General features: G+C 50.4%; 1 protein-coding gene across 1 annotated transcript in view; it reads left to right on the top strand.

Moving 5' to 3' along the window:
- Positions 1–1,893: 1,893 nt before the first annotated feature.
- Positions 1,894–27,405, top strand: part of LOC311531373 (caspase recruitment domain-containing protein 8-like) — a 31,148-nt gene continuing 5,636 nt past the window's right edge. The window contains exons 1-8 of the mRNA XM_084648687.1: positions 1,894–2,305; positions 4,732–4,755; positions 5,221–5,313; positions 6,539–6,615; positions 24,006–24,067; positions 24,150–24,370; positions 25,670–25,929; positions 27,243–27,368. Coding sequence (XP_084504813.1) covers positions 2,035–2,305; positions 4,732–4,755; positions 5,221–5,313; positions 6,539–6,615; positions 24,006–24,067; positions 24,150–24,370; positions 25,670–25,929; positions 27,243–27,368 — 1,134 coding nt within the window. The 5' untranslated portion in view covers positions 1,894–2,034. The remainder of the gene's footprint in view (positions 2,306–4,731; positions 4,756–5,220; positions 5,314–6,538; positions 6,616–24,005; positions 24,068–24,149; positions 24,371–25,669; positions 25,930–27,242; positions 27,369–27,405) is intronic.

The following is a 27,405-nucleotide window of genomic DNA, read 5'->3' as shown; positions in this document are numbered from 1 at the left end:
TCAACCCTCACATTGCTACAACAACACTGGACATTGCCCTCGGGCCAGTGATGAGTGTAGCCAGACAGCCAGCCCCCCCCCTCTCAGACCAGCATTGCTGGAAACACAGGAGGAAGCCGGAACAGGGCACTTAACATATATTCCAGCACAGCCTTTGAAGCTGTGAAAGCACAGGTGTGCTGCTACAATGTGCCTCTGGGAACAGATACGACGATTAAGCTCACAGCAGGCAGAGGCCCTGTGACAGACATGGCTCTTAGCCCCTACTAAATAGCGTGATGCACACACACCAACATCCTAGGTGGGAAAATATTTACCCTGATAAAAGAAATGTCCAGTAGTCGAAACTTATTGTTTCTCTCCTTTGCAAGTGTAAACTACTCTTGCGAAAGCTGGCGTCACCCCGACAGACCAGCCTCAATTTGGCATAAGAAAGGAGAAAGAGAATAAAGGAGTAGAGAGGTATAAGTAGGGGACCTACAGCACCATGATTTTTGAGTGCTTTTCACTATCTATCTGCTGGTCAGATAAGTGACAGCCTCCCAAGGCTTCTGCAGCTAAGAGGGTCCCTACGCCTTGTCCCTTATTCGTCTTTCTGCGGAATTGAGTGACCGATCCTGGCTTGGCACCGCTGGAATCGAGAGATGCAAGGAGGGTAAGAAGCACCCACACCTGATCTCCTATCTTTAGTGTACACATATTTTGAAACAGAGCTCTATACTTTGTTTTCTTTCTTTGGGATTGTGGCTTCAGTTTTGTAACGTGTGTGTGTGTGTGTGTGTGTGTGTGTGTGTGTGTGTGTGTGTGTGTGTGTGTGTGTGTGTGTGTGTGTGTGTGTGTAACATCTCTACATTTAAATAAGTAGGCACTAGCAATTTTGTAACCACATGATTAGAATGTAGCTTAATAAATTTTGGTAACCATTTGTGCATAAGCCTGACTTGTTTTCTCTGGTTTACTGTAAAGCAGCCAACACAATTAAAGAACCTCAGCCGTTTTGGCTCTAAAGCCTGGCCATTAGGTGAGAGTACTAAGAGCCTAGCATTGAGTTGTGCCGCCTCCACGGGGCAAACTCTTGGGGCACCTGTCAGTCAATCCTGGCTGCCCGCTGCGAAGGAGCTCTGAGCTCTAGCAGTTAAAGTCACGGGTGTGGAGAGGCTCTTAGTGCTGCCATTGGGGCACCTGTCAGTCAGTATTGACTGCCCGCTGCAAAGGAGCTCTGAGCTCTAGCAGTTAAAGTCACGGGTGGTTAGGACCTTGGGGCATCTGTCAGCCTAGCCCGGGCTGCCCGCCGCGAAGGGACAGTGCGTCCTAGCGGTTAAAGTCACGGATGGTATAAATGGGCATAGCTGGCACCTCACCAAACATCCTTGGCCGTCGGCTAACAATGAGACAACGGTGGAAGGAGGGAGGGGAACTGAGAACAAAGGTAAGACCTGGGGGAGATGAAGGGGGAAGAACATTGGAGGAGGGGAGGACCAGAATGGCGGGGGGGGGGGGGAAGAGGAAGGAAATTACTTCTCACCCTCTGCAGGCCAGAGGAGAGGAGCAGGAGAGAGCAGGGAGAGGAGAGAGAACCCGACAACCTCTAGGAAGCAGGAGAGAGGAGCAGAGGCAAGACATAAGGGAGGGTTAACATGAGAAGTGGGGGAAATGAAGAGGGGCCTACATGGGGCAGATTACAAAAACGGGGGCTACGCAACACAGGAGAAAATGCCAGCAGTCCCCGGGTTTTGTTTGAAGCCACAATCCCCCTGGGAGCCCTACACAGCGCAGCCGCAGAAACACCCGCCAAGCTCCGAGGCCTGGGCTCCTGGCCAGCTGAGAGTTTCAGTTTCTCCGGAAGCAGCCGAGAGCTGAGCTGGGGCCTGGCAGGAAAGGTCGGCCAGCCGACGGCTTGCTTCAGACAGAGTCCCTGGGAGTTGGAGCTCTGCTGGGGGCAGAGAAGATCCCTAAATCCAGAGAAAGAAGGGGGGGCTCAGAGGAATCCACTCTCCGGGTCTGTGCATCTCCATAACGCAGGGCTCAGACATTATGGAGCACAGACCCACTCAGAGCTCTGCAGCCGCGGGCGGGGCACACGGCACAATCTTTATTAAAGAGTTAACTGGCACAAAGAGTGCCCTGGATGTGTGTTGGGATGACACCGTGGCGGATCTGAAGAGGAAGCTGATTGAACATGGTATTTTTGATGGCACTGTTGACCAGATTAGACTGATATTCGGAGGCAGACAGCTGGAAGATGCCAGGAGTCTGCAGCACCAAGGGGTGACCAATCACGGCACTATCGATCTGCTGCTACGCTGTAAGTGCTGGGCGATGATGGGAAAAGAGTGCAGGAGATGGGACTGGATGGGATGATGTAGCAAAGTGAAGACTCACCCATGCGGCGCCTCCTGCTGGTTATCCTAGGAATTAGCTCAATTCCAGCTCAGAGCACCCTCTGCTGGCCAGTGATTCAACTGCCTCAGGCCCCAGTTTCCCTCCCAGACCCCAGTGCCCCTTACCCTGGAGTTCTGCCCTCCTCAGTACCCTCCCAGGGGAACCCCCAACCCTCAATCCCCACCTTGCCTCAGTGGCTACTGCCAGTCATTATCTAGCCCCCACTCACTGGGGCAGACTGCAGTCTGTAAAAGGTTTCAGAGTAACAGCCGTGTTAGTCTGTATTCGCAAAAAGAAAAGGAGTACTTGTGGCACCTTAGAGACTAACCAATTTATTTGAGCATGAGCTTTCGTGAGCTACAGCTCACTTCATCGGATGCATGCCGTGGAAACTGCAGCAGACTTTATATACACACAGAGAATATGAAACAATACCTCCTCCCACCCCACTGTCCTGCTGGTAATAGCTTATCTAAAGTGATCATCAGGTGGGCCATTTCCAGCAGGACAGTGGGGTGGGAGTAGGTATTGTTTCATATTCTCTGTGTATATATAAAGCCTGCTGCAGTTTCCACGATATGCATCTGAGGAAGTGAGCTGTAGCTCACGAAAGCTCATGCTCTAATAAATTGGTTAGTCTCTAAGGTGCCACAAGTACTCCTAGTCTGTAAAAGGCCACTCATCATTGGCAAGGGGGCCGGGGGAGGGAGTGTCAGACCAGCTGCCTCCTCCTAACCCCTGGCTATAGCCTCTGCAACCCCAGTACCTGTTTGGCCTTTAGCAAGGCCTGCAGCCTGGGGATTTGCCAGGCTGGAGCTCCCCAGATGCCCTGCCCTGCCCTGCCCCTAGTCAGCCTAGTCCTTCTCCTGTCAAGGCTGGAGAGAGGACTCTTCCAGCCCTTTTATAGGGCTAGCTGTGGCCTGATTGGGGCACGGCCCCAGCTGTGGCTGCTTTCCCAATCAGCGTACCCTTTCTTCTTCTTTTTCAGGAGTGGGCTAACTGGCCCGCTACAGGTGGCCAGGAGAGTGGGTGATTGGGGGCTGGGGGGGTGTGACCGGTTAGATCACAGAAACCCCCTTGGGACTGCCACCTAATGTGCTGAGACTACCTCTGAGCCCGCTTTCCCTGGCAGCTTGGGACTTCAGTACCCTGTCTTGTTGAGCCAGACACACTAGCCTGCTGCAAACACAGACCCAGGTCTGAACCACGTCCCTCAAAAGCTGCAGACTTAACTGAAAATGGCTTAAGAAGTGCTCCTGTCTCCAACACCCAGATACCCAGTTCCCAATGGGATCCAAACCCCAAATAAATCCGTTTTACTCTGTATAAAGTAGGATTTAAGACAAAATGGAGGGGTTTCCAGGGCCTTTTATAGTCTCTCTCGTGCAACATCACAGCGACAAGGTGGAGTCTGTAGCCACCTGGGCAAGTCACATGTCTATGAATGATTCTGCTTTTTGCAAGCCGACGCCATTTTTTACATGTTAGTTTGAAATCCCAGGAAATCTCAGATGTGGATTGACGTCCAAAGTCCATTGTTAGTTAAAGACTCCCAATTACTTTAATAATCGCTTCACACTATGTTGACAAAATCTGCGTTATGTGCTTCCTACAGCAAACACTTTAAATACAAGCATAGAGCCAATGCTCATAACTTCAGATATAAAAACAATACGTGCATACAAAAGGATGGATATATTCAGTAGATCAGAACCTTTGCAAAGATATGTCACATGGCATATCTAGCATAAACATATTCCAGTTATGTCATGTTTACACTCATAAGCATATTTATATAAAGCATTATGGGGTGCAGTGTCACAGGGGGAAGCTGGGTGATGTTGTCCTTATGAGGGGCTGGTGACGGCCTTTACAAAGAGGACGGATCAGCTGAACCGAAAGAAAGCATAACCAGGATTGCTGAATGAAGAGCCAATGGATTATACTGCCTGGGGTATAAGGAGACGGTGGGATTGAATAGACACTCGAGTTCTACCAAGGGAAGGGCGGGGTTTGTTCTCTAGTAGGAGGAGCTTAGATACTGTTTTCACATCTAACAGGCAGCAGCCCACCCCATAGTCTTTCTATCCAGTAAGAGACCAGCAAATCTGCAGGGTAATAATTTTACGGGTCTCACCCTGCTGTCCCAGCAGGCTAGAAATAGCAGAGCCCCAGCACCATTCAGTGGAGGAGAGGGGGACAGCCATCTGGGACATAATATGACAGCAAAAGGCTTCTGTCTAAAGGGGCTGAGAGCAGGACTGGGACAGTGGGGAAAAGGTGGGAGGGGGATACTTCTCCTCAGGGGGCTGAGGGTCCTTATCTCACTCTCTGATGTTTGTTTTGCAGTGCGCGGTGGTGGTGGTTTTCCAGGTAAGAAGAGCCGCTGTATTTTTCCACTTGAAAGGTTTTCCCTTTAAAACAGCTGCTTGGGCAGAGAGCAACAGGCTGGATCCTGGGTCTGCAGGGACAGATTGAGGAAGCCTGGCTGTGTTCTAATCTAGAGTCAAGAAATGGGCTCTCTTCCCCACTCTGCCAGTGATTGCAGTATGGCCTTCGGTGTGTAACTGCGTCTCACCTCTACGTGCTTCCCCATCTATCAAATGGAGACAGCATCCTAGACCAAGCCCTGACGGTGACGTTAGTGCAGCAGAAAGGCAATACAATGTTAAGCTGTGGGAGGGCAGAGGAGTTATGGGGTGGGATCGGGGATGGCGCTGGCGTTACCAACAGAAACGCTGGGTGCTAGGGTGCAAACTGCTCTCTGGGTGTCCAGTCTGTGTTGGGTTATTTCCCAGAACATGATCTCAAGTGATCGTGGTTTCCCTGTCATTCCAGTCCACGACTTTCCTGCTGGAACTGCACAATGCAGAGAGGAAGCCCAGCCACATTCGTCATCTCCAGACAAAGCAGAACTTGAGGAACAAACACGTAAGGGGCCTCAAGAAATTATAATTGGGCGATGCAGAAATAAAACCTCCAGAGAAAACAATGAAATGCTAGCAAGAGAATATGACAGGAGCTCCAGAGCAGCCTCCTGTGATTGCAGTACCAGGCTCTCCCAGTAGAAGGTGCTGCAGAAGCTTTGGCTGTGAGGGAGCCCTCAGGTACTCCAGTCCCAGCCTCTCCCAGACAGAAGGGTGGTAGAAACACTGGCTGTGGGGAGCCCTCTCCTACTTCCAGGGTTCATTGCGAGGTGAGGGTAGACTGTGATATTCTACCATCCTCCACCCACAACCAAGAGCACCAGAATCTTTGTAGAAGTGGGGGGGGGGCAACAGGTGCTGGAACTGGGTGGTATCGGGGGACATGTCCCCCCACTTTTTAACATGGCATAGTTTGGGGAAAAGTGGGCGGTATTGCCCAGCCAAACTACAAGCCCATGTTAAAAAGGGGGGCGTGACCTTCTCACTTTTAAAAGGAGGGGGCCATGACCCCTCACTTTCCAGCGCTGCTTCCCACAACCAAAACCCACCCAGCTGTGAGACTAAAATGGTCTTCCAGTCGCATAGTTTGTGCAGCTCTTCCTTGTATGCTTGTCCCTCTCCTCTCCTGAGCTGTGAAACGGTTATTGGTGTCAACCCTTTAAATTGTCATCTTGAGAGCTTCACCGTTTGCCCCCCTTCCTGTGAATGTGAACATGGAACTCCTGCCCCTCTCAGAGCTGTTGTTTCAGGCTGTGGGCAGACTCAGGCAGACATCACGGCGTCGGGTTCACCTGGGCCATGTTTTGAAGTTGATCTTTGTAACCACGGGGGCTAGAGGCTTGATTTTCTAATTTAAATGAAAAGTTTGATTCTGAAGCACAAGATTCCACCACAAGGGAAGGGACTGGGGCATTGACCCGGAGCATCCCAGCCCAAATCCGACTCCAGCCTCTCCCAGCAGAACGAGCTCATGGGGAGTGGGGCAGGCGCACTGGTTGTGAGGGAGCCCTGAGTGCCTGCAACCCCAGTCTGCCCTAACAGACACCCCACTCTGCATGTAAAACCTGTTCTAAGAAAATTCTGCCAGCTCAGGGTGGGGAGCCCTGTGCTCTGCTGAGCTCCAGCGCCCAGAGTGTGAACGCCACGGCCTTATACTGGCTCTAGAAACACAAATATCACCCGACAGACAGAGTTTTCAATATGTGATGTTATCTGTGTTCCCTCTCTAGGACAAGCAAGAAGAGCAGTGGCTTCGTTTCGATACTCTGTCGTGTTAAAGGGAAAATGCAACAGGTGTTTCAGAGTGGTAAGGGGCTGTTTTCTCACAGTCAAAGACATGTCAGTTAGTTTAACAGTTCCCACTGCGGGACACAAAGGAAATGTGACAATAATAGAGGTCAGGAGAACAGGAATTGCCAACCTGGATCAGACCTGAGTGATCCTGTCTCTGAGCATGGCCACTGCCAGGTGCTCCTGAGGAAGGAGGAAGAACCCCACAGGAGGCAGTTGTGGGGTAATCTGCCCCCACATTAGGACGCATCCTGGTCCCTAACAGTGAGAGATTGGTCTAAGCCCTGAAGCACAAGGTTTAATATCCCTGCCAATATTTTTATTCGAAAGACACGGTGGGGGAGGTAATATCTTTTATTGGACCAGCTTCTGCTGGTGAGAGAGACAAGCTATCAAGCTACACACAGAGCTCTTCTTCAGGTCTGGGCAAAGAACTCAGAGCAGGGTAACAGTTAAAAAGAAGAAAAGGAGTACTTGTGGCACCTTAGAGACTAACCAATTTATTTGAGCATGAGCTTTCGTGAGCTACAGCTCACTTCATCAGATCCATACTGTGGAAACTGCAGCAGACTTTATATATACACAGAGAATATGAACCAATACCTCCTCCCACCCCACTGTCCTGCTGGTAATAGCTTATCTAAAGTGATCATCAGGTGGGCCATTTCCAACACAAATCCAGGTTTTCTCACCCTCCACCCCCCCACACAAATTCACTCTCCTGCTGGTGATAGCCCATCCAAAGTGACAACTCTCTACACAATGTGCAGGATAATCAAGGTGGGCCATTTCCAGCACAAATCCAGGTTTTCTCACCTCCCCACCCCCATACACACACAAACTCACTCTCCTGCTGGTAATAGCTCATCCAAACTGACCACTCTCCAAGTTTAAATCCAAGTTAACCAGAACATCTGGGGGGGGGGGTAGGAAAAAACAAGGGCAATAGGCTACCTTGCATAATGACTTAGCCATTATTAAGGATCTACAACCTATCCTAAAGGATGACCCAACACTCTCACAAATCTTGGGAGACAGGCCAGTCCTTGCCTACAGACAGCCCCGCAACCTGAAGCAAATACTCACCAACAACCACATACCACACAACAGAACCACTAACCCAGGAACTTATCCTTGCAACAAAGCCCGTTGCCAACTGTGCCCACATATCTATTCAGGGGACACCATCACAGGGCCTAATAACATCAGCCACACTATCAGAGGCTCGTTCACCTGCACATCCACCAATGTGATATATGCCATCATGTGCCAGCAATGCCCCTCTGCCATTTACATTGGTCAAACTGGACAGTCTCTACGTAAAAGAATAAATGGACACAAATCAGATGTTAAGAATTATAACATTCATAAACCAGTCGGAGAACACTTCAATCTCTCTGGTCACGCAATCACAGACATGAAGGTCGCTATCTTAAAACAAAAAAACTTCAAATCCAGACTCCAGTGAGAAACTGCTGAATTGGAATTCATTTGCAAATTGGATACTATTAATTTAGGCTTAAATAGAGACTTGGAGTGGCTAAGTCATTATGCAAGGTAGCCTATTTCCCCTTGTTTTTTCCTACCCCCGCCCAGATGTTCTGGTTTAACTTGGATTTAAACTTGGAGAGTGGTCAGTTTGGATGAGCTATTACCAGCAGGAGAGTGAGTTTGTGTGTGTATGGGGGTGGGGAGGTGAGAAAACCTGGATTTGTGCTGGAAATGGCCCACCTTGATTATCATGCACATTGTATGGAGAATGGTCACTTTGGATGAGCTATTACCAGCAGGATAGTGAGTTTGTGTGTGTGGTTTTTGGGAGGGGGGGGAGGGGGTGAGAGAACCTGGATTTGTGCAGGAAATGGCCCAACTTGATTATCATGCACATTGTGTAGAGAGTTGTCACTTTGGATGGGCTATCACCAGCAGGAGAGTGAATTTGTGTGGGGGGGGTGGAGGGTGAGAAAACCTGGATTTGTGCTGGAAATGGCCCAACTTGATGATCACTTTAGATAAGCTATTACCAGCAGGACAGTGGGGTGGGAGGAGGTATTGTTTCATATTCTCTGTGTATATATAAAGTCTGCTGCAGTTTCCACGGTATGCATCCGATGAAGTGAGCAAGCTCATGCTCAAATAAATTGGTTAGTCTCTAAGGTGCCACAAGTCCTCCTTTTCTTTTTGCGAATACAGACTAACACGGCTGTTACTCTGAAACCAGTTAAAAAGAAGGTGGAACAGATTGTTGAGCCATAAGTATTTAGCACCTATTGTAAGGGATCCTTCAAGGTGGAGTGGCCTGTTAACACCTCTGCAGTGATTGGATAAAAGTGGGGGTTTTAGTGGGTTACAGATTGTTGTAATGAGCCATAAATCCAGTGTCTGTTCAGTCCATGATTTTTAGTGTCCAGCAGAGTTATGAATTTAAGCTCCCAGGCTCATCTTTTGGAAGTGTTGTGCAGGTTTCCTTTGAGGACGAGGACGGATAGATCAGATATAGAGTGATCCCACAGGTGAGAGGATCTTTTTGTCTTTTATCATTTTCCTGTGTAAGTTCTCTCCAGAGTGCAGTGATTGTCTAGTGTCACCCACAGAGTTGTTATTGGGGCATTTAGTGCACTGGATGAGGTACACCACATGTTGGATCCTACACATGCCAATCATATGGATCTTGAAAGGTGTGTTGTGTGGGTTGTTGATCATTGAAGCAGTGGAGATGTCTGCAGGTTTTGCAGCTGTTGTTCTGGCAGGGTCTGTTGCCACTTTGAGTTGGCGTGTCCTGGTCTGTGGGGAACTTGCTTCTGAGGATGAGCCTGGAGAAGTGGGGGGGTGGTTTGAAGGTTAGAAGTAGGGGTTCCGGAAAGATTTCTTTCAGGATGGGGTCCCCATCAAGTATGAGTTGTCGTTATTTGATGATACCCCGCATGGTTTTCAGTGTGGGGTCATAGGCAGGGCCATCCCTAGCCATTTGGTTGCCCTACGCAGCCCCCCTGCGGGGGGGGGGCTGTGTGTGGCCCTAAGCCCTCACCCCAGGGTCTGGGAGGCAGGAGCTGTGGGGGGCACTTTTGGGGGTCCCACAGGCCCAGAGTGGCCTGGGAGATTAGTTCATCCAAACTTCGCTCCGCTTCCCTCGCCCTGGCCCCAGCCGTGTCGCTCAGGGGAGGGGGACTGGGGGAAGGGATCCCCCACATACACTCACCGGGTTGCTCCGCCTCAACACACAAACACCCCCCGAGCGACACGGCTGGGGCATCGTCGCTCCACTTCCCGCCGCTGGTGAGTGCGGGGGGCGTCCTTTCCCCAACCTCCCCGCACTCACCGGCGGCGGGAAGCAGAGCGCCATAGCTGGGAGCTGGCAGAGGGGAGCGAGCTGGGGCCAGGTTGCACCACTTCCCGTCGCTGCCAGTGAGTGTGGGGTCACTGGGGGAAGAGGTGAAATGGGGGCGGGCTGGGGGCAGAGGAGGGGGGAAGGGAAAAAGGTGGGGCGGAGGGAGTTGTCCGGGCCCGCCCCGCCAGGGATGGCCCTGCCCCTTGCAGTGGGCACAGCCCGCGGGGGGTCGGCCGGGGGATAGGGCTGGTCGCCAGGGCTGGTGCTGCCGTGTATGCAGCATGCATCTACCTAGGGCACCATGAAATTTGGGGCAATTTGGTACCCCAAATTTCTTGGTGCCCTACGCAGCTGCGTATGCTGCGTATGCCTAAGGACGGCCCTGGATAGGTGACAGCTAGGGGTATGCAGTTGGAGGAGGTTTTATTGCTGTGTTGAAGCAGGTTCTCTTGGGGTATTTGGGTGGGTATTTGGGTCCATTCCATGATGTGATCTACTTCTCTGGTGGAATGTGCTTCTTTGGTGAAGGTGCTTTTGAGTGTATTAAGGTGTATATCCCAGACTTTCTCCTCGGCTCATATTCTGTGGTATCTGAATGCCTGCTGTAGATAACACATATCTTGGTGTGTTGCAGCTGATTACCGGATCTATGAAGGTAGGTGCAGTGATCCGGGGGTATACAGTTGTCTGTAGGGTTCCATTGCTGAAGCTGATCGTGATGTCCAGGAAGATGATGCTGGTGTGGAGCTGTTCCAGAGAGAGTTTAATGGAGGGGTGGTGGTTGCTGAAATTGTGGTGGAAATCTATTAGGGAGTTTAAGTTGTCTGACCAGAGGATGAAAATATCATTGATGTGTCTCAGGTCTGTCGTTGGTTCGGTGATGCCTTTGTCCAGAAATGCATGAAGAGATTGGCATATTGGGGAGCCATCCTCACACCATAGCTGTTCCCATGGTTTGTACAGTGTTTGCTGTGGAATGTAAAATTGTTCTGGGGGAGGATGAAATGGATGAATCTAGTGATGTGTTTGGGGTGGATCTCTGAGGGCTGTCCATTGTCATGTAGAAATTTGAGGCAGGCAGCTAGGCTGTCATTCCAAGGGATGTTGGTTTATAGGGAAGTGACTTCCATGGTGGCAAGGCTGCTGTTCTGAGGGAGACTGTTAATGTTGCTGAGTTTGTGGAGGAAGTCGGTTGTGTCCTGGAGGAAGCTGGCTCTTTGTGTGGTGAATGGTTTGAGGTTGGCTCCTCTGAGTCCTGATATTCTTTCACAGAATCATAGAGTATCAGGGTTGGAAGAGACCTCAGGAGGTCATCTAGTCCGATCCCCTGCTCAAAGCAGGACCAATCCCCAACTAAATCATCCCAGCCAGGGCTTTGTCAAGCCGGGCCTTAAAAACCTCTAAGGATAGCGATTCCACCACCTCCCTAGGTAACCCATTCCAGTGCTTCACCACCCTCCTGGTGAAATAGTGTTTCCTAATATCCAACCTAGACCTCCCCCATTGCAACTTGAGACCATTACTCCTCGTTCTGTCATCTGCCACCACTGAGAACAGCCAAGCTCCATCCTCTTTGGAACCCCCCTTCAGGTAGTTGAAGGCTGCTATCAAACCCCCCCTCACTCTTCTCTTCTGCAGACTAAACAAGCCCAGTTCCCTCAGCCTCTCCTCGTAAGTCATGTGCCCCAGCCCCCCGAAGAGTAAGAGTGCCGTGGCCAGATATGATGGGTCTGCCTGGGTTCCCTTGTTTGCAGGGGCAGCGGGTTTGTATAATTTTTGGTGGTGCCCAGAACGGGTCCAAGTTCCACCCCTCCACCCCCAACACCTGCCTTGTAAGCCGATATATATTTTTTAAAATAATGTAAAAATGGACTGGAAACAGTAAGTGTTTAATAGGTTCCCTATATTGCACAATGTGGAGTTGTGGGGGGGGTGAGGGCTCTGGCTGGTGGTGAGGGCTCTGGGGTGGGGCTCAGGGCTAGGGCAGAGGGTTGGGGTGTGGGGGGATGAGGGCTCTGGGGTGGGGCTGGGGATGAGCGGTTTGGGAGAGGCTCAGGGCTAGGGCAGAGGGTTGGGGTGCAGAGGTGAGGGTTGCAGGGGGGCCAGGGATGAGGGGTTCAGGAGGGGGCTCAGGGCTAGGGCAGAGGGTTGAAGTGTGGGGGGGATGAGGGCGCTGGCTGGGGATGAGCGATTTGTGGTGTGGGAGAGGCTCAGGCTAGGGCAGAGGGTTGGGGTGCAGGGAAGTGAGGGCTCTGGCTGGGGGTGCGGGCTGTGGGGTGGGGCTGGGGATGAGGGTTTTGGGATGTGGGAGGGGCTCAGGGCTAGGGCAGAGGGTTGGGGTGCAGGCATGAGGGTTGCGGGGTGGGTCCAAGGATGAGGAGTTTGGGATGCAGGCAGGCTGTCCCGGGGCTGGGGCCAGAGAGGAGGACTCCCCCCAGCCCTCTCCCCACCAGCAGCAGCGAGCTCCGGGGGGAAGAAGCTTTTGACACGGTCTCCCACAGTATTCTTGTCAGCAAGTTAAGGAAGTATGGGCTGGATGAATGCACTATAAGGTGGGTAGAAAGCTGGCTAGATTGTCGGGCTCAACGGGTAGTGATCAATGGCTCCATGTCTAGTTGGCAGCCGGTATCAAGTGGAGTGCCCCAAGGGTCGGTCCTGGGGCCGGTTTTGTTCAATATCTTCATAAATGATCTGGAGGATGGTGTGGATTGCACTCTCAGCAAATTTGCAGATGATACTAAACTGGGAGGAGTGGTAGATACGCTGGAGGGGAGGGATAGGATACAGAAGGACCTAGACAAATTGGAGGATTGGGCCAAAAGAAATCTGATGAGGTTCAATAAGGATAAGTGCAGGGTCCTGCACTTAGGACGGAAGAACCCAATGCACAGCTACAGACTAGGGACCGAATGGCTAGGCAGCAGTTCTGCGGAAAAGGACCTAGGGGCTATAGTGGACGAGAAGCTGGATATGAGTCAGCAGTGTGCCCTTGTTGCTAAGAAGGCCAATGGCATTTTGGGATGTATAAGTAGGGGCATAGCGAGCAGATTGAGGGACGTGATCATTCCCCTCTATTCGACATTGGTGAGGCCTCATAGAATCATAGACTATCAGGGTTGGAAGGGACCTCTGGAGGTCATCTAGTCCAACCCCCTGCTCAAAGCAGGACCAATCCCCAACTAAAACATCCCACCCAGGGCTTTGTCAAGCCTGACCTTAAAAACTTCTAAGGAAGGAGATTCCACCACCTCCCTAGGTAACACATTCCAGTGTTTTACCACCCTCCTAGTGAAAAAGTTTTTCCTAATATCCAACCTAAACCTCCCCCACTGCAACTTGAGACCATTACTCCTCGTTATGTTATCCACTACCACTGAGATCTGTATAGATCCATCCTCTTTGGAACCCCCTTTCAGGTACTTGAAAGCAGCTATCAAATCCCCCCCGCAGTCTTCTCTTCCGTAGATTAAACAATCCCAGTTCCCTCAGCCTCTCCTCATAAGTCATGTGCTCCAGTCCCCTAAGCATTTTTGTTGCCCTCCGCTGGACGTTTTCCAATTTTTCCACATCCTTCTTCTAGTGTGGGGCCCAAAATTGGACACAGTACTCCAGATGAGGCCTCACCAATGTCGAATAGAGGGAAACAATCACATCCCTCGATCTGCTGGCAATGCCCCTACTTATACATCCCAAAATGCCGTTGGCCTTCTTGGCAACAACGGCACACTGTTGACTGATATCCACCTTCTCGTCCACTGTAACCCCTCGGTCCTTTTCTGCAGAACTGCTGCCTGGCCATTCGGTCCCCAGCCTGTAGCAGTGCATGGGATTCTTCCGACCTAAGTGCAGGACTCTGCACTTGTCCTTGTTGAACCTCATCAGATTTCTTTTGGCCCGATCCTCTAATTTGTCTAGGTCCCTCTGTATCCTATCCCTACCCTCCAGTGTATCTACTTCTCCTCCCAGTTTAGTGTCATCTGCAGACTTCCTGAGGGTGCAATCAACACCATCCTTCAGATCATTAATGAAGATATTGAACAAAACCGGCCCGAGGACTGACCCTTGGGGCACTCCACTTGATACTGGCTGCCAACTAGACATGGAGCCATTGATCACTACCGTTTGAGCCCAACAATCTAACCAGCTTTCTATCCACCTTATCGTCCATTCATCCAGCCCATACTTCTTGAACTTATTGGCAAGAATACTGTGGGAGACCATGTCAAAAGCTTTGCTAAAGTCAAGGAACAACACATCCACCGCTTTTCCCTCATCCACAGAGCCAGTTATCTCATCATAGAAGGCAATTAGATCATCTGGAGTACTGTGTCCAGTTTTGGGCCCCACACTACAAGAAGGATGTGGATAAATTGGAGAGAGTCCAGCGAAGGGCAACAAAAATGATTAGGGGACTGAAACACATGAGTTATGAGGAGAGGCTGAGGGAGCTGGGATTGTTTAGCCTGCAGAAGAGAAGAATGAGGGGGGATTTGATAGCTGCTTTCAACTACCTGAAAGGGGGTTCCAAAGAGGATGGCTCTAGACTGTTCTCAATGGTAGCAGATGACAGAACGAGGAGTAATGGTCTCAAGTTGCAGTGGGGGAGGTTTAGATTGGATATTAGGAAAAACTTTTTCACTAAGAGGGTGGTGAAACACTGGAATGCGTTACCTAGGGAGGTGGTAGAATCTCCTTCCTTAGTGGTTTTTAAGGTCAGGCTTGACAAAGCCCTGGCTGGGATGATTTAACTGGGAATTGGTCCTGCTTTGAGCAGGGGGTTGGACTAGATGACCTTCTGGGGTCCCTTCCAACCCTGATATTCTATGATTCTATGATTCTAAGAGCCGCCCCTCCCTCCAGCAGGACACTCAACCCGCACCACTGTCACTGCAAGTGCTCCAAGGGCCCCTCTCAGGTCCCAGGGGTTACACTTCCCCGGAGCAAGAAACCCTCATTCAAAAACAAGCGTGACAAGAGTTCAGAGGGAAAACTGACAATCAACAAACCTTTCCCCACCCTGAACTCCGGAGAGAGTTGGGGGCAGGGAGAGACGTCACGCTGCACCCCGGGAAAAGCCCTGAAAGGAGCCGCTCATGTGCGGGAGGTGCAGCGAGGAGTCTGGCTGGCCATGGGGCAGCAGGACGCCACATTGCACCCAGGGAGACAGAGGGGAAAGCAGGTGGTTCAGTGGGGTTGGAAGGGGGGGAGGAGAAGCGGTGAAGTTGTTTGCAGCCTGTTTCTCCCTGCCCCGAAGTGGAGATGGGGAGGAGAAAGCGTGGGGTGGGGGGTGTCAGAGTGCCCTGGCTATAGCCACACACAAGGGAAACTAGCAAAAGAAAAGAAAAGCGGAGGAGACGAAGGGACGGAAAAGGCCCAGAGCAGCTGAGCAGCCACCTGGGGCTCCCTGAGCTGCTGCAGTCACTCACAGAATCCTGGAATCTCAGGGTTGGAAGGGACCTCAGGAGGTTGTCTAGTCCCACCCCCTGCTCAAAGCAAGACCAAGGCTCCTCTGAACCTCCACCCAACCTCCACAGCCTGCCTCTGGAGCCACTCCCTTTTGTAGCTGGCCGTGGCAGTGGCCAGCGAGGGAGCGCAGTGACAGGGCAGCTGCCCGCTGCCCAGGGCGCAGGCAGGGACGCTCCGGGACAGGTGCACGGGGCAGGAGGTGGGGCTGGGGGAGGTTCTGAGGGTGACAGGCGGGGCTGAGGGAGAGACCCGGCCCCGAACATTGGTGGACCCGGGCCCCCAGGCCCTGAATATTGCTGGAGCACGGGCACCACGGACCCATATAACTCGCTGCCCCTGCTTGTTTGTGTATCTTGGGAAGCTTGTAGAAGGTCCTGGGGTGGGTTCTTGGGGGATAAGTTTGTAGAGTTTCTCTTCAAGTTGTTAGGAGAAGAGTTTGATTATATCTTCAAATTCCTGGATAAATTTTGGTGTGGGGTCTTCTTTATGGTGTCGGAGAGTTGTTGGCTGGCCTCCTTAACTAGTCATTTTGGTTAGAGTACAGACAATTCAGCTCCAGTGAGGGGTAGTCTTGATAAAATGATGATGATTGAGTGATGAAATGATAAAAGACAAAAACACCACATGACCTGTGGGCAAACACTTTTCACAAAGCGAATGTTCCATAGCTGACCTCTCAGTCCTCATCCTCAAAGGAAACCTGCACGACCCTTTCAAAAGAGGAACCTGGGAGCTTAAATTGAGTACTTTGAAACAAGCTAAAAATCATGGACCGAACAGAGACACTGGCTTTATGGCTCATTACAACAATTTGTAACCCATTAACCCCCCTCTTTTGTCCTATGACTGCATAGGTGTTGACGGGTCACTCTACCTGGAATGGTCCCTTACAATATGTGCTAAGTACTTATGCTAAACAATCTGTTCCACTTTCTTTTTAGCTGTTATCTCTGAGTTCTTGTCCCAGATGTGAAGAAGAGTTGTGTAGCTTGAAACTTGTCTTTCTCACCAACAGAAGTTGGTCCAATAAAAGATATTACCTCTCCCACCTTCTCTCTCTAATATCCTGGGACCGACAGAGCAGACAAGATTTTCGTTAGGTTTCAGAGGAGCAGCCATGTTAGTCTGTATTCGCAAAAAGAAAAGGAGGACTTATGGCACCTTAGAGACTAACCAATGTATTTGAGCATAAGCTTTTGTGAGCTGCAGCTCACTTCATCGGATGCATAAAGTGGAAAATACAGTGAGGAGATTTATATACACACAGACCATGAAAAAATGGGTGTTTATCATACACACTTAAGATGAGCTATTACCAGCAGGAGAGTGGGGTGGGGGGAGAGAAAACCTTTTGAAGTGATAATCAAGGTGGGCCATTTCCAGCACATTTCCAGGAGTTAACAAGAACATCTGAGGAACAGTGGGGGTGGGGGAGGAATAAACACGGGGAAATAGTTTTACTTTGTATAATGACTCAACCACTTCCAGTCTCTATTCAAGCCTAAGTTAATTGTATCCAATTTGCAAATTAATTCCAATTCAGCAGTCTCTCCTTGGAGTCTGTTTTTGAAGTTTTTTTGGTTTTGTTGTCATTCATTATGACAGCTCTGGATATTCTTGATAGCCATATAAATGTGCCATTATGACAGCTCTGGATATTCTTGATAGCCATATAAATGTGCACTCCATATTTGAATCCCGTTAAGTTTTTGTTCTCAGTGACTTCCTGTTCCAGGGAATTTCACAAGCTAACCACTCATTGTGTGAAAAAGTCTTTCCTTTTATCAGCCTTGAATTTGCTACATTTTAAACTTCATTGAATCATAGAATATCAGGGTTGGAAGGGACCTCAGGAGGTCATCTAATCCAACCCCCTGCTCAAAGCAGGACCGATCCCCGACTAAATCATCCCAGCCAGGGCTTTGTCAAGCCTGACCTTAAAAACTTCTAGGGAAGGAGATTCCACCACCTCCCTAGGTAACACATTCCAGTGTTTCACCACCCTTGTCGTGAAAATGTTTTTCCTAATATCCAACCTAAACCTCCCCCACTGCAACTTGAGACCATTACTCCTTGTTCTGTCATCTGCTACCACTGAGAACAGTCTAGAGCCATCCTCTTTGGAACCCCGTTTCAGATAGTTAAAAGCAGCTATCAAATCCCCCCTCATTCTTCTCTTCTGAAGACTAAACATCCCCAGTTCCCTCAGCCTCTCCTCATAAGTCATGTGTTCCAGTCCCCTAATCATTTTTGTTGCCCTCCGCTGGACTCTTTCCAATTTTTCCACATCCTTCTTGTAGTGTGGGGCCCAAAACTGGACACAGTACTCCAGATGAGGCCTCACCAACGTCGAATAGACGGGAACAATCACGTCCCTCGATCTGCTGGCCATGCCCCTACTTATACATCCCAAAATGCCATTGGCCTTCTTGGCAACAAGGGCACACTGTTGACTCATATCCAACTTCTCGTCCACTGTAACCCCTAGGTCCTTTTCTGCAGAACTGCTGCCTAGCCATTCGGTCCCTAGTCTGTAGCGGTGCATTGGATTCTTCCGTCCTAAGTGCAGGACCCTGCACTTATCCTTGTTGAACCTCATCAGATTTCTTTTGGCCCAATCCTCCAATTTGTCTAGGTCCCTCTGTATCCTATCCCTACCCTCCAGCATATCTACCACTCCTCCCAGTTTAGTGTCATCTGCAAACTTGCTGAGGGTGCAATCCACACCATCCTCCAGATCATTTATGAAGATATTGAACAAAACCGGCCCCAGGACCGACCCTTGGGGCACTCCACTTGATACCGGCTGCCAACTAGACATGGAGCCATTGATCACTACCCGTTGAGCCCGACAATCTAGCCAACTTTCTACCCACCTTATAGTGCATTCATCCAGCCCATACTTCTTTAACTTGATGGCAAGAATACTGTGGGAGACCGTGTCAAAAGCTTTGCTAAAGTCAAGGAACAACACGTCCACTGCTTTCCTTTCATCCACAGAGCCAGTTATCTCATCATAGAAGGCAATTAGATTAGTCAGGCATGACTTGCCCTTGGTGACTGCTCCTGATCACTTTCGTCTCATGTAAGTGCCTCAGGATTGATTCCTTGAGAACCTGCTCCATGATTTTTCCGTGGACTGAGGTGAGGCTGACTGGCCTGTAGTTCCCAGGATCCTCCTTCTTCCCCTTTTGAAAGATGGGCACTACATTAGCCTTTTTCCAGTCATCTGGGACCTCCCCCGATCGCCATGAGTTTTCAAAGATAATGGCCAATGGCTCTGCAATCACATCCGCCAACTCCTTTAGCACTCTCGGATGCAACGCATCCGGCCCCATGGACTTGTGCTCATCCAGCTTTTCTAAATAGTCCCCAACCACTTCTTTCTCCACAGAGGGCTGGTCACCTCCTCCCCATGCTGTGCTGGCCAGTGCAATAGTCTGGGAGCTGACCTTGTTCGTGAAGACAGAGGCAAAAAAAGCATTGAGTACATTAGCTTTTTCCACATCCTCTGTCACGAGGTTGCCTCCCACATTCAGTAAGGGGCCCACACTTTCCTTGACTTTCTTCTTGTTGTTAACATACCTGAAGAAACCCTTCTTGTTACTCTTAACATCTCTTGCTAGCTGCAACTCCAGGTGTGATTTGGCCTTCCTGATTTCACTCCTGCAAGCCCGAACAATATTTTTATACTCATCCCTGGTCATTTGTCCAATCTTCCACTTCTTGTAAGCTTCTTTTTTGTATTTAAGAGCAGCAAGGATTTCACTGTTAAGCCAAGCTGGTCGCCTGCCATATTTACTATTCTTTCTACACATTGGGATGGTTTGTCCCTGGAACCTCAATAAGGATTCTTTAAAATACAGCCAGTTCTCCTGGACTCCTTTCCCCGTCATGTTATTCTCCCAGGGGATCTTGCCCATCAGTTCCCTGAGGGAGTCAAAGTCTGCTTTTCTGAAGTCCAGAGTCTGTATTGTGCTGCTCTCCTTTCTTCCCTGTGTCAGGATCCTGAACTTGACCATCTCATGGTCATTGCCTCCCAGGTTCCCATCCACTTTTGCTTCCCCTACTAATTCTTCCCGGTTTGTGAGCAGCAGGTCAAGAAGAGCTCTGCCCTTAGTTGGTTCCTCCAGCACTTGCACCAGGAAATTGTCCCCTACATTTTCCAAAAACTTCCTGGATTGCCTGTGCACCGCTGTATTGCTCTCCCAGCAGATATCAGGGTGATTGAAGTCTCCCATGAGAACCAGGGCCTGCGATCTAGTAACTTCTGCGAGTTGCCGGAAGAAAGCCTCGTCCACCTCATCCCCCTGGTCCGGTGGTCTATAGTAGACTCCCACCACGACATCACCCTTGTTGCTCACACTTCTAAAGTTAATCCAGAGACTCTCAGGTTTTTCTGCAGTTCCATACTGGAGCTCTGAGCAGTCATACTGCTCCCTTACATACAGTGCTACTCCCCCACCTTTTCTGCCCTGCCTGTCCTTCCTGAACAGCTTATATCCATCCATGACAGTACTCGAGTCATGTGAGTTATCCCACCAAGTCTGTGTTATTCCAATCACATTATAATTCCTTGACTGTGCCAGGACTTCCAGTTCTCCCTGCTTGTTTCCCAGGCTTCGTGCATTTGTATATAGGCACTTGAGGTAACCTGCTGATCGCCCCTCTTTCTCAGTATGAGGCAGGAGCCCTCCCCTGTCATGTGCTCCTGCTCGTGCCTCCTCCCGGTATCCCACTTCCCCACTTACCTCAGGGCTTTGGTCTCCTTCCCCCGGTGAACCTAGTTTAAAGCCCTCCTCACTAGGTTAGCCAGCCTGCTTGCGAAGATGCTCTTCCCTCTCTTTGTTAGGTGGAGCCCGTCTCTGCCTAGCACTCCTCCTTCTTGGAAAACCATCCCGTGGTCAAAGAATCCAAAGCCTTCTCTCTGACACCACCTGCGTAGCCATTCGTTGACTTCCACGGGGAGGATGGACGAGAACACCACTTGCACCTCAAACTCCTTTATCCTTCTTCCCAGAGCCACGTAGTCCGCAGTGATCTGCTCAAGGTCATTCTTGGCAGTATCTTTGGTGCCCACGTGGAGAAGCAGGAAGGGGTAGCAATCCGAGGGCTTGATGAGTCTCGGCAGTCTCTCCATCACATCGTGAATCCTAGCTCCTGGCAAGCAGCAGACTTCTCGGTTTTCCCGGTCGGGGCGGCAGATAGATGACTCAGTCCCCCTGAGGAGAGAGTCCCCGACCACCACCACCTGCCTCCTTCTCTTGGGAGCGGCGGTCGTGGAACCCCCAACCCTAGGACAGTGCATCTCATGCCTTCCAATCGGAGTCTCTTTCTGCTCCCTTCCCTCAGACGTATCATCTGGTCCACTCTCCGCATTAGTACATGTGGAGAGAACATGAAAACGGTTACTTACCTGTATCTGGCCTGCTGGTACATGGACGTTCCCCTTTTTTCTTCTGGAGGTCATATGATGCCAAATTTCTTCACCATCCTTCCGTCCCCAATGTGCAGCCTGCTCTGAATCTTCAGAACCTTGTGCCCGTAGAAGCCTATCCTGACATCCGTCCAGGAAATCTTCAGTTTCTCTTATGCAACGCAGGGTCAATACCTGTTGCTCCAGACCTTGAACCTTCTCTTCCAGTATGGAGACCAGCTTGCACTTTGTACAGACAAAGTCGCATCTGTCCTGTGGAAGAAAGACAAACATAGCACATCCAGTGCCGGTCACAACAGTTGAATACCCCCCATCCATATTACCTTCCTTCTACGAGCTTCCTCAGGAGTTGTAGTAATTACTCAGAGAATCCGGCAAGATGTAAGCCTCAGTGGGCCCTCCCCAGGCGAACTCCCAGGCAAACTCCTTTTGTTAGCTGCTCTGCTGTTCAGCTGGTTCGCAACTGACTGGCTTTTTATGCAGTCAGGCCCACTTAAGGCTCACCTGGAACAAAGCACACCCAGTTCCCGCCCTTTTCAAACAACCAATCAAGCACACAGCACACAGTCACACTGTCCTCACAACAAACACTCAGATACTCACCAACACAGCCTCCTTAATGCAGCCCTTAACGTACCTCCTCTCAGGCAGATCCCAGGCAAACTCCTTTTGTTAGCTGCTCTGCTGTTCGCAATGTCCCTTCTTCTTGTGTTATGAGACAGAGAGAGCAGAAGTTCCTGATCTAGCTTCTCTATAGCAATCAGTGCGATAGGCAGGGCTGATAACTCAATCCAGTATTAAGGTTGCCTAAAACTTCCCATTGTAACACCCCGTTACAGCTTAGAAATGTGCCAAACCTTAACCGTTTGGTCTGAAATTTTCCATCCCCTGTGTTTGCCTCAGGCTGAATTCTTTTTTTTAATGGTTCAACCATATCCGAGAACAAGGCTAGGGGAATATATGTTGTTTTGCCAATGTTAAAAAATTCTGGCGACCTTTTCTTTGAACAGCTCTAGCACCTCGGCCTTTGGAGCTACTTAGGAAATGCCAGAAATAAGGTTGTCTGCGCAAACGTAATTCACCCCCCTTGTGCACGTCCATTATGATACAGTCTTCAATTCCATGATCACATACTATTCTTTCCACCGAACCTCTGCCTTATTCAGTGCACAGAACACATGGCGCCCACTTGAGGAGCAGCTATTCAGTATTTTCACCATCTTCAGCAGCAGCTCCTGAACTTCCGTGGCACAGCTCTGGCACCCATCTATGCATCCATCCATCCATTGGTTGAAACCATCTCCAGAAGTCTCCCCCTTACCCCTGTTCAAATACTGCAACAACCTAGGAAATTAATACATAAACATCTTGATTGTGAAGCTTTGAAGTCTGCTACGCACATAACACACCTGACATAAACCCACAACAGCAAGGAAATGATATGCTTGGCCCCCTTTTTTCAAGGTTGTGGAGCTGTTCCTTTGTTTCACAACCAAGTTTCCTGTGTATTAATAAATAATAGATCCCATATTTTTGTTAGCAGCTTGGCCAATTTTTTCTTCTATTTCTTCAGAACTCTCAGACAAAACCTTCTGGAGAAGGGTGATGCAAGGAATTAACTCAATTTCTCCACGGTTTCTCTTACTGTTCCAAGGTCCAGCATTGCTCCAACTTCCTGATACTTTGGTGACTCACTGGAATGTCACAGGCTTCCTGCTTTCAAGCATCTTCAAGGATTTCTTGTTGGTTGTTGTCTTCGGTAATTCTTCTCCAATTCCCCATCAGCCCTTCCAGTGTCCATCTAACATTTACCTGCCCTATATTACGCTCAGGCCTCACTCAGGCTGGATTGTTGGACATCTCTTCTACCTTAAAGAAAAGGAGTACTTGTGGCACCTTAGAGACTAACCAATTTATTTGAGCATAAGCTTTCTGATGAAGTGAGCTGTAGCTCACGAAAGCTTATGCTCAAATAAATTGGTTAGTCTCTAAGGTGCCACAAGTACTCCTTTTCTTTTTGCGAATACAGACTAACACGGCTGCTACTCTGAAACAACTCTTCTACCTTGCAATTCTATTCCATTTTCAGTCTGAGCTCTGTTCCGGCAGTATCATGAATTGTTACATCCTAAGGGAAAGGAGTACTTGTGGCACCTTAGAGACTAACCAATTTATTTGAGCATGAGCTTTCGTGAGCTACAGCTCACTTCATCGGATGCATACCGTGGAAACTGCAGCAGACTTTATATACACACAGAGAATATGAAACAATACCTCCTCCCACCCCACTGTCCTGCTGGTAATAGCTTATCTAAAGTGATCATCAGGTTGGGCCATTTCCAGCACAAATCCAGGTTTTCTCACCCTCCACCCCCCACACAAATTCACTCTCCTGCTGGTGATAGCCCATCCAAAGTGACAACTCTTTACACAGTGTGCATGATAATCAAGTTGGGCCATTTCCTGCACAAATCCAGGTTCTCTCACCCCCTCACCCCGCTCCCAAGGGGGTGAGAGAACCTGGATTTGTGCAGGAAATGGCCCAACTTATCTAAAGTGATGATCACTTTAGATGAGCTATTACCAGCAGGACAGTGGGGTGGGAGGAGGTATTGTTTCATATTCTCTGTGTGTATATAAAGTCTGCTGCAGTTTCCACGGTATGCATCCGATGAAGTGAGCTGTAGCTCACGAAAGCTCATGCTCAAATAAATTGGTTAGTCTCTAAGGTGCCACAAGTACTCCTTTTCTTTTTGCGAATACAGACTAACACGGCTGTTACTCTGAAACCTGTCAAAATACATCCTAAGGATATGTCTACACTGTGATCAAAAACCCACGGCACCGACTCTCAGAGCAAGGTCAGCTGACTCGGGCTCATGGGGCTCGGGCTTTGGGGCTAAAAATAGCAGTGCAGATGTTTGGGCTGGGACTTCAGCCTGGGCTGTGAGACCCTCCCCTCTTGTTGAGCCAGCCGCCAGCCTGGGAGCATCTAGCGGCAGAGAAATGTCACATGGGGCTTCTGGGACAAGCAGAATCCAGCTGGTTAACAAATTGCCAGGCTCTGCAGCGATGGGACAGGGAACTCAGTGCGTTACCGTAACTGGCAGAGTGCACGTGTCATAAGAAGTAACCGTTATGAAGCCCCTAGTTACTGGAACTCGCTGTCTTTCAGATCCTTCCAGAGGTAACGCCAGAGATTGTTCCAGGCACAGAGGAGAACAAGACTGTCTACAGGTAGGAGCTCCAGGGTGCTGCAGGATGTGGCCCTAGAAGCCCTGTCCAAGCCTGACCTCTGCGTTTTCATTGTACCCCCCAGAGCTCGCATCCCCAGTGCTGGCTCCTTCCGCTGCTCCGAAACGGGGCTTGGCTTTGAGGTGAGCGCAGCAGTGACCGTCGAGTATGAATACGGCTCCTGGGCGGAGAGTCTGAGCCCATCTGCCAGGCAGGAGTGGATGGTCGCCGGCCCCCTGTTCCACATCAGGGCCGAGCCCGACACGGTGCGAGCCGTGCACCTCCCCCACTTCGTGTGCCTTGCAGGTAGGGCAGAAACGGGGCGTCACTGGGCTAGATGCTGGAGTCAGGGGCTGATGGAGGCTTTGAGCCACAGTCTGCAGCCAGTGGGGCTGGGGGGGTCTAGCTCCAGCAGCAACTCCTGGAGCACTGTGGGAGTGCGGGGCCCAGGGGCCTCTGCACTGTGCTCTCCGCTCCCCACCTGGCTCCTGCTCCAGCTCGGCTCCACTGGCGAGTGTGGGTTTTGAGGCACATCCTCCAGTGGTCCCCTAGGGTGGGGGGAGGTCCGTCTGTGCTGCCAGGGCTTGTCACCCTGGTCTGTGAGAAACAGAAGCACAAGCAGGGACTCTGCCTGGCCCTGCTCTGGGGAGCAGGCAGCCGAGAGGAAGGCTCCTGGTTGCCTCTCTCTCCTCCTCCTCGCTGTGCAGGGCCAAGCACAGTCCGGCCCAGTTCGGGTGTAGATCCCGCACCCTGACGAGAGTGTGGCTCCCCTGCAGGGGATGGTGGGTAGATCCTCCAACACCTGAGCGTCAGACAAGTGCCAGTCACACAGGAGTGCAAGGACCCCCTGGGCAGCAGAGGAGGGGAATGGGGGGAGCCTGTGGCAGACCCCCGGGGTTCTGTGTGTCAGGGGGCTGGAGGAAGACAGCAGGAAGTGGTTCCATGCCCAGTACACACCCATCAGGCAGGCTGGGCTGGGGAGAAAGCCCACAGGAGATTCAGGCCATTGTGTCCCTGTCCCTGGTTCTCCCTTCCCTGGCCTTCCACCTCTCCATTTTCCTGTCTGGATCTCGCAAGCTTCATTTCCCGCCATCACTCCCTGGGCCGGTGGTTCCCTTCAGGGGAACTCTTCTGTGTGATATCCAGGAGCGCTCCCAGCTGCTTCCGTGCTTCCTTCCTCCAGCTCTCCTGATCTCCCCTCGCTGGCCATGCCCTGCCTCTGCCCTGTGCCCAGACCCACAGCTTCCCCTTCTCTCTCCTATTCAGGGGGCAAATAGTTTGGTTTCCTTCTTGCTGTGCTTTTGTTCTCTCTCCTGTCTCTTAAGCCTCCCGAGTGACCCCTTCCCTGGGTACCCTTCTCCCAGCCCTCACCTGGCTTTTTCACAGTCTGTTCTTCCTCCCCCTCCCTTTTGTTGCTTCTCTTCCCTTTCTCCTCACTCCATCCGTCTCTCTGCACCCGATTCGATGGCAGGGCTGCGCACGGCCTGCAGTTGTTTATACTTGTAAGGCATCTGGGATGGCTGTTGTGTGTTGGTGTAAGTCATTGTACAGGTGCTGCCAGCTCAGGGTGTTTCAATCTCATTCTCCTCCCTATCCCATCTGCAGGCGGAGGGGATTTAAGTTCATGCAAAATCGCCCATTTTGAAGCTGGCCACATGACCCTGGAAACTCCAGCGAGAATCCATGTCTTCCGTGTTGTCCTGGAGAATCCCAGCTTCTCCCAGCTCGGCGTGCTTTGGAGAAAGATACGTTCGACCATAACATTTATTCCCGTCCATTCCCTTGTGCTGATCTACCGGGCGCTCAGGGCTGCAGACATAACTCTCCATCTCTACCTGATACCCAATGACCACTCACTCAAGAAGGTAAAACAACAATCCTATTTCTACAGTGAGCCCAACACCAAGATTGCTGGGACACTGCATGACCATAGAGTGAGAATGAACCACATCAATACACCCAAACAGCCAAGCACACAGTGAAACGCCAGGCAGCACGGCATTGTTCAGAGAGGAGAGGGCAGAGGCCTACACGCTGACTGTCACTGAAATAGAAGGCACCTCAGCAGCCAGGTTTTCCTGTGTTTTTAATAGTGGTGCGTGATGGGCTGTGGCACGTACCCAGGGAGAGAGAGTTGAGCTCCCGAGGGATGCACAGCACTAGCTAACAGGAGGCATGTGGGTGGGACTCCAATGGATAGGGGGTCTCACAGCACAGATACCTCATCTGTCGTGGGAGGCTCAAGCAGGAGGCAAAAATGAAGAGAACTATATTGTTGGTGTGACCAAGCTTCACGGGGCACCGTCTGCAGCAGCGGACAGGTAGGAATAGCTCAGGGCCGGGCTTGCCGTGGTGTAATATCCACACCACTCAGCAGCATAGTGATTCCTGAAGCTAAAGGACAGGTCCCTCCAGCACCCACTAAGAGGTGCTGTTCTCTCCAGAGCCTCATTCCCCACCTTGGGATATTCCATGTATAACTGAGCTTCCGAGCAGTGAAAAATCTTCTTTACAAAATGTCACCTTGGGGCACTGGAGAGTCCAGGTTAAAATGAAAACTCTGAGCGAGGGAATGAGGGGATTAGGTTGGCAGCTAGAACTCAACATTAGCTACAGTGGCTGCGACCACATGATCACTGCAAGAACCCCAGGAGCCACCCCACATTGTCTGTAGATCCTATAGCCTGTTATTACTATGGAAAACACACACATTAAAAGAACAATGTTAAGGTTGCAAAATCAATCATCATTGGAGAATGCCAGAATTAAGATTGCTGTTTGCAACCTTCTCTCTGCTCCCTTGTCTGTATGTATTGTGAGAGTCTTTCCTTACTTGATCACATCGTATTTTTAAGCAGAAGCAGAGGCCTCCATCTTTTCAGTGGTGATCAGGTTTGTCTGAGGAAACACATCCTGAGAGTGAGGTCTGGTAGGCTCTCAAAGAGGTTCCCAGCCGGGAAATGGTGACAGCCCCAAACCTGCGTTATTTTTGACTGGGCTGGACCAGATTCCAGCAGAACGTAGTGTAGGGAAGGTGCCTGCTTTGGTTGGGGAATGGACAAGGTGACCCAACAGGCCTTTTCCCTCTCCGACTGAAGATGCTCTGAATGAAGGCAGAGCTGTTTGTCAGGGGTTCCTGTTTGTATCTCTCAGAAATGACAATGCTTGAAATTTACAGGCCATTGAAGAAGAAGAAACGAAGTTGGAGTCAAAGCACATTCCCAAACCTCCTCAGACCAATGCGCTGTACTTTGGATCTCAGTATGAGGTGTCTGGTACATCAGAGCTAAAGATAACACCTGACGTAAGTAGAATTGTCCTCTACTTCCACTGAGGCATCA

The sequence above is a fragment of the Lepidochelys olivacea genome (assembly GCF_965140295.1).
Source record: "Lepidochelys olivacea isolate rLepOli2 genome assembly, chromosome: 15".
Lineage (NCBI taxonomy): Eukaryota > Metazoa > Chordata > Testudines > Cheloniidae > Lepidochelys > Lepidochelys olivacea.
Note: the sequence above shows the minus strand (reverse complement) of the source record. Positions and strands in the feature narration are given on the sequence as shown.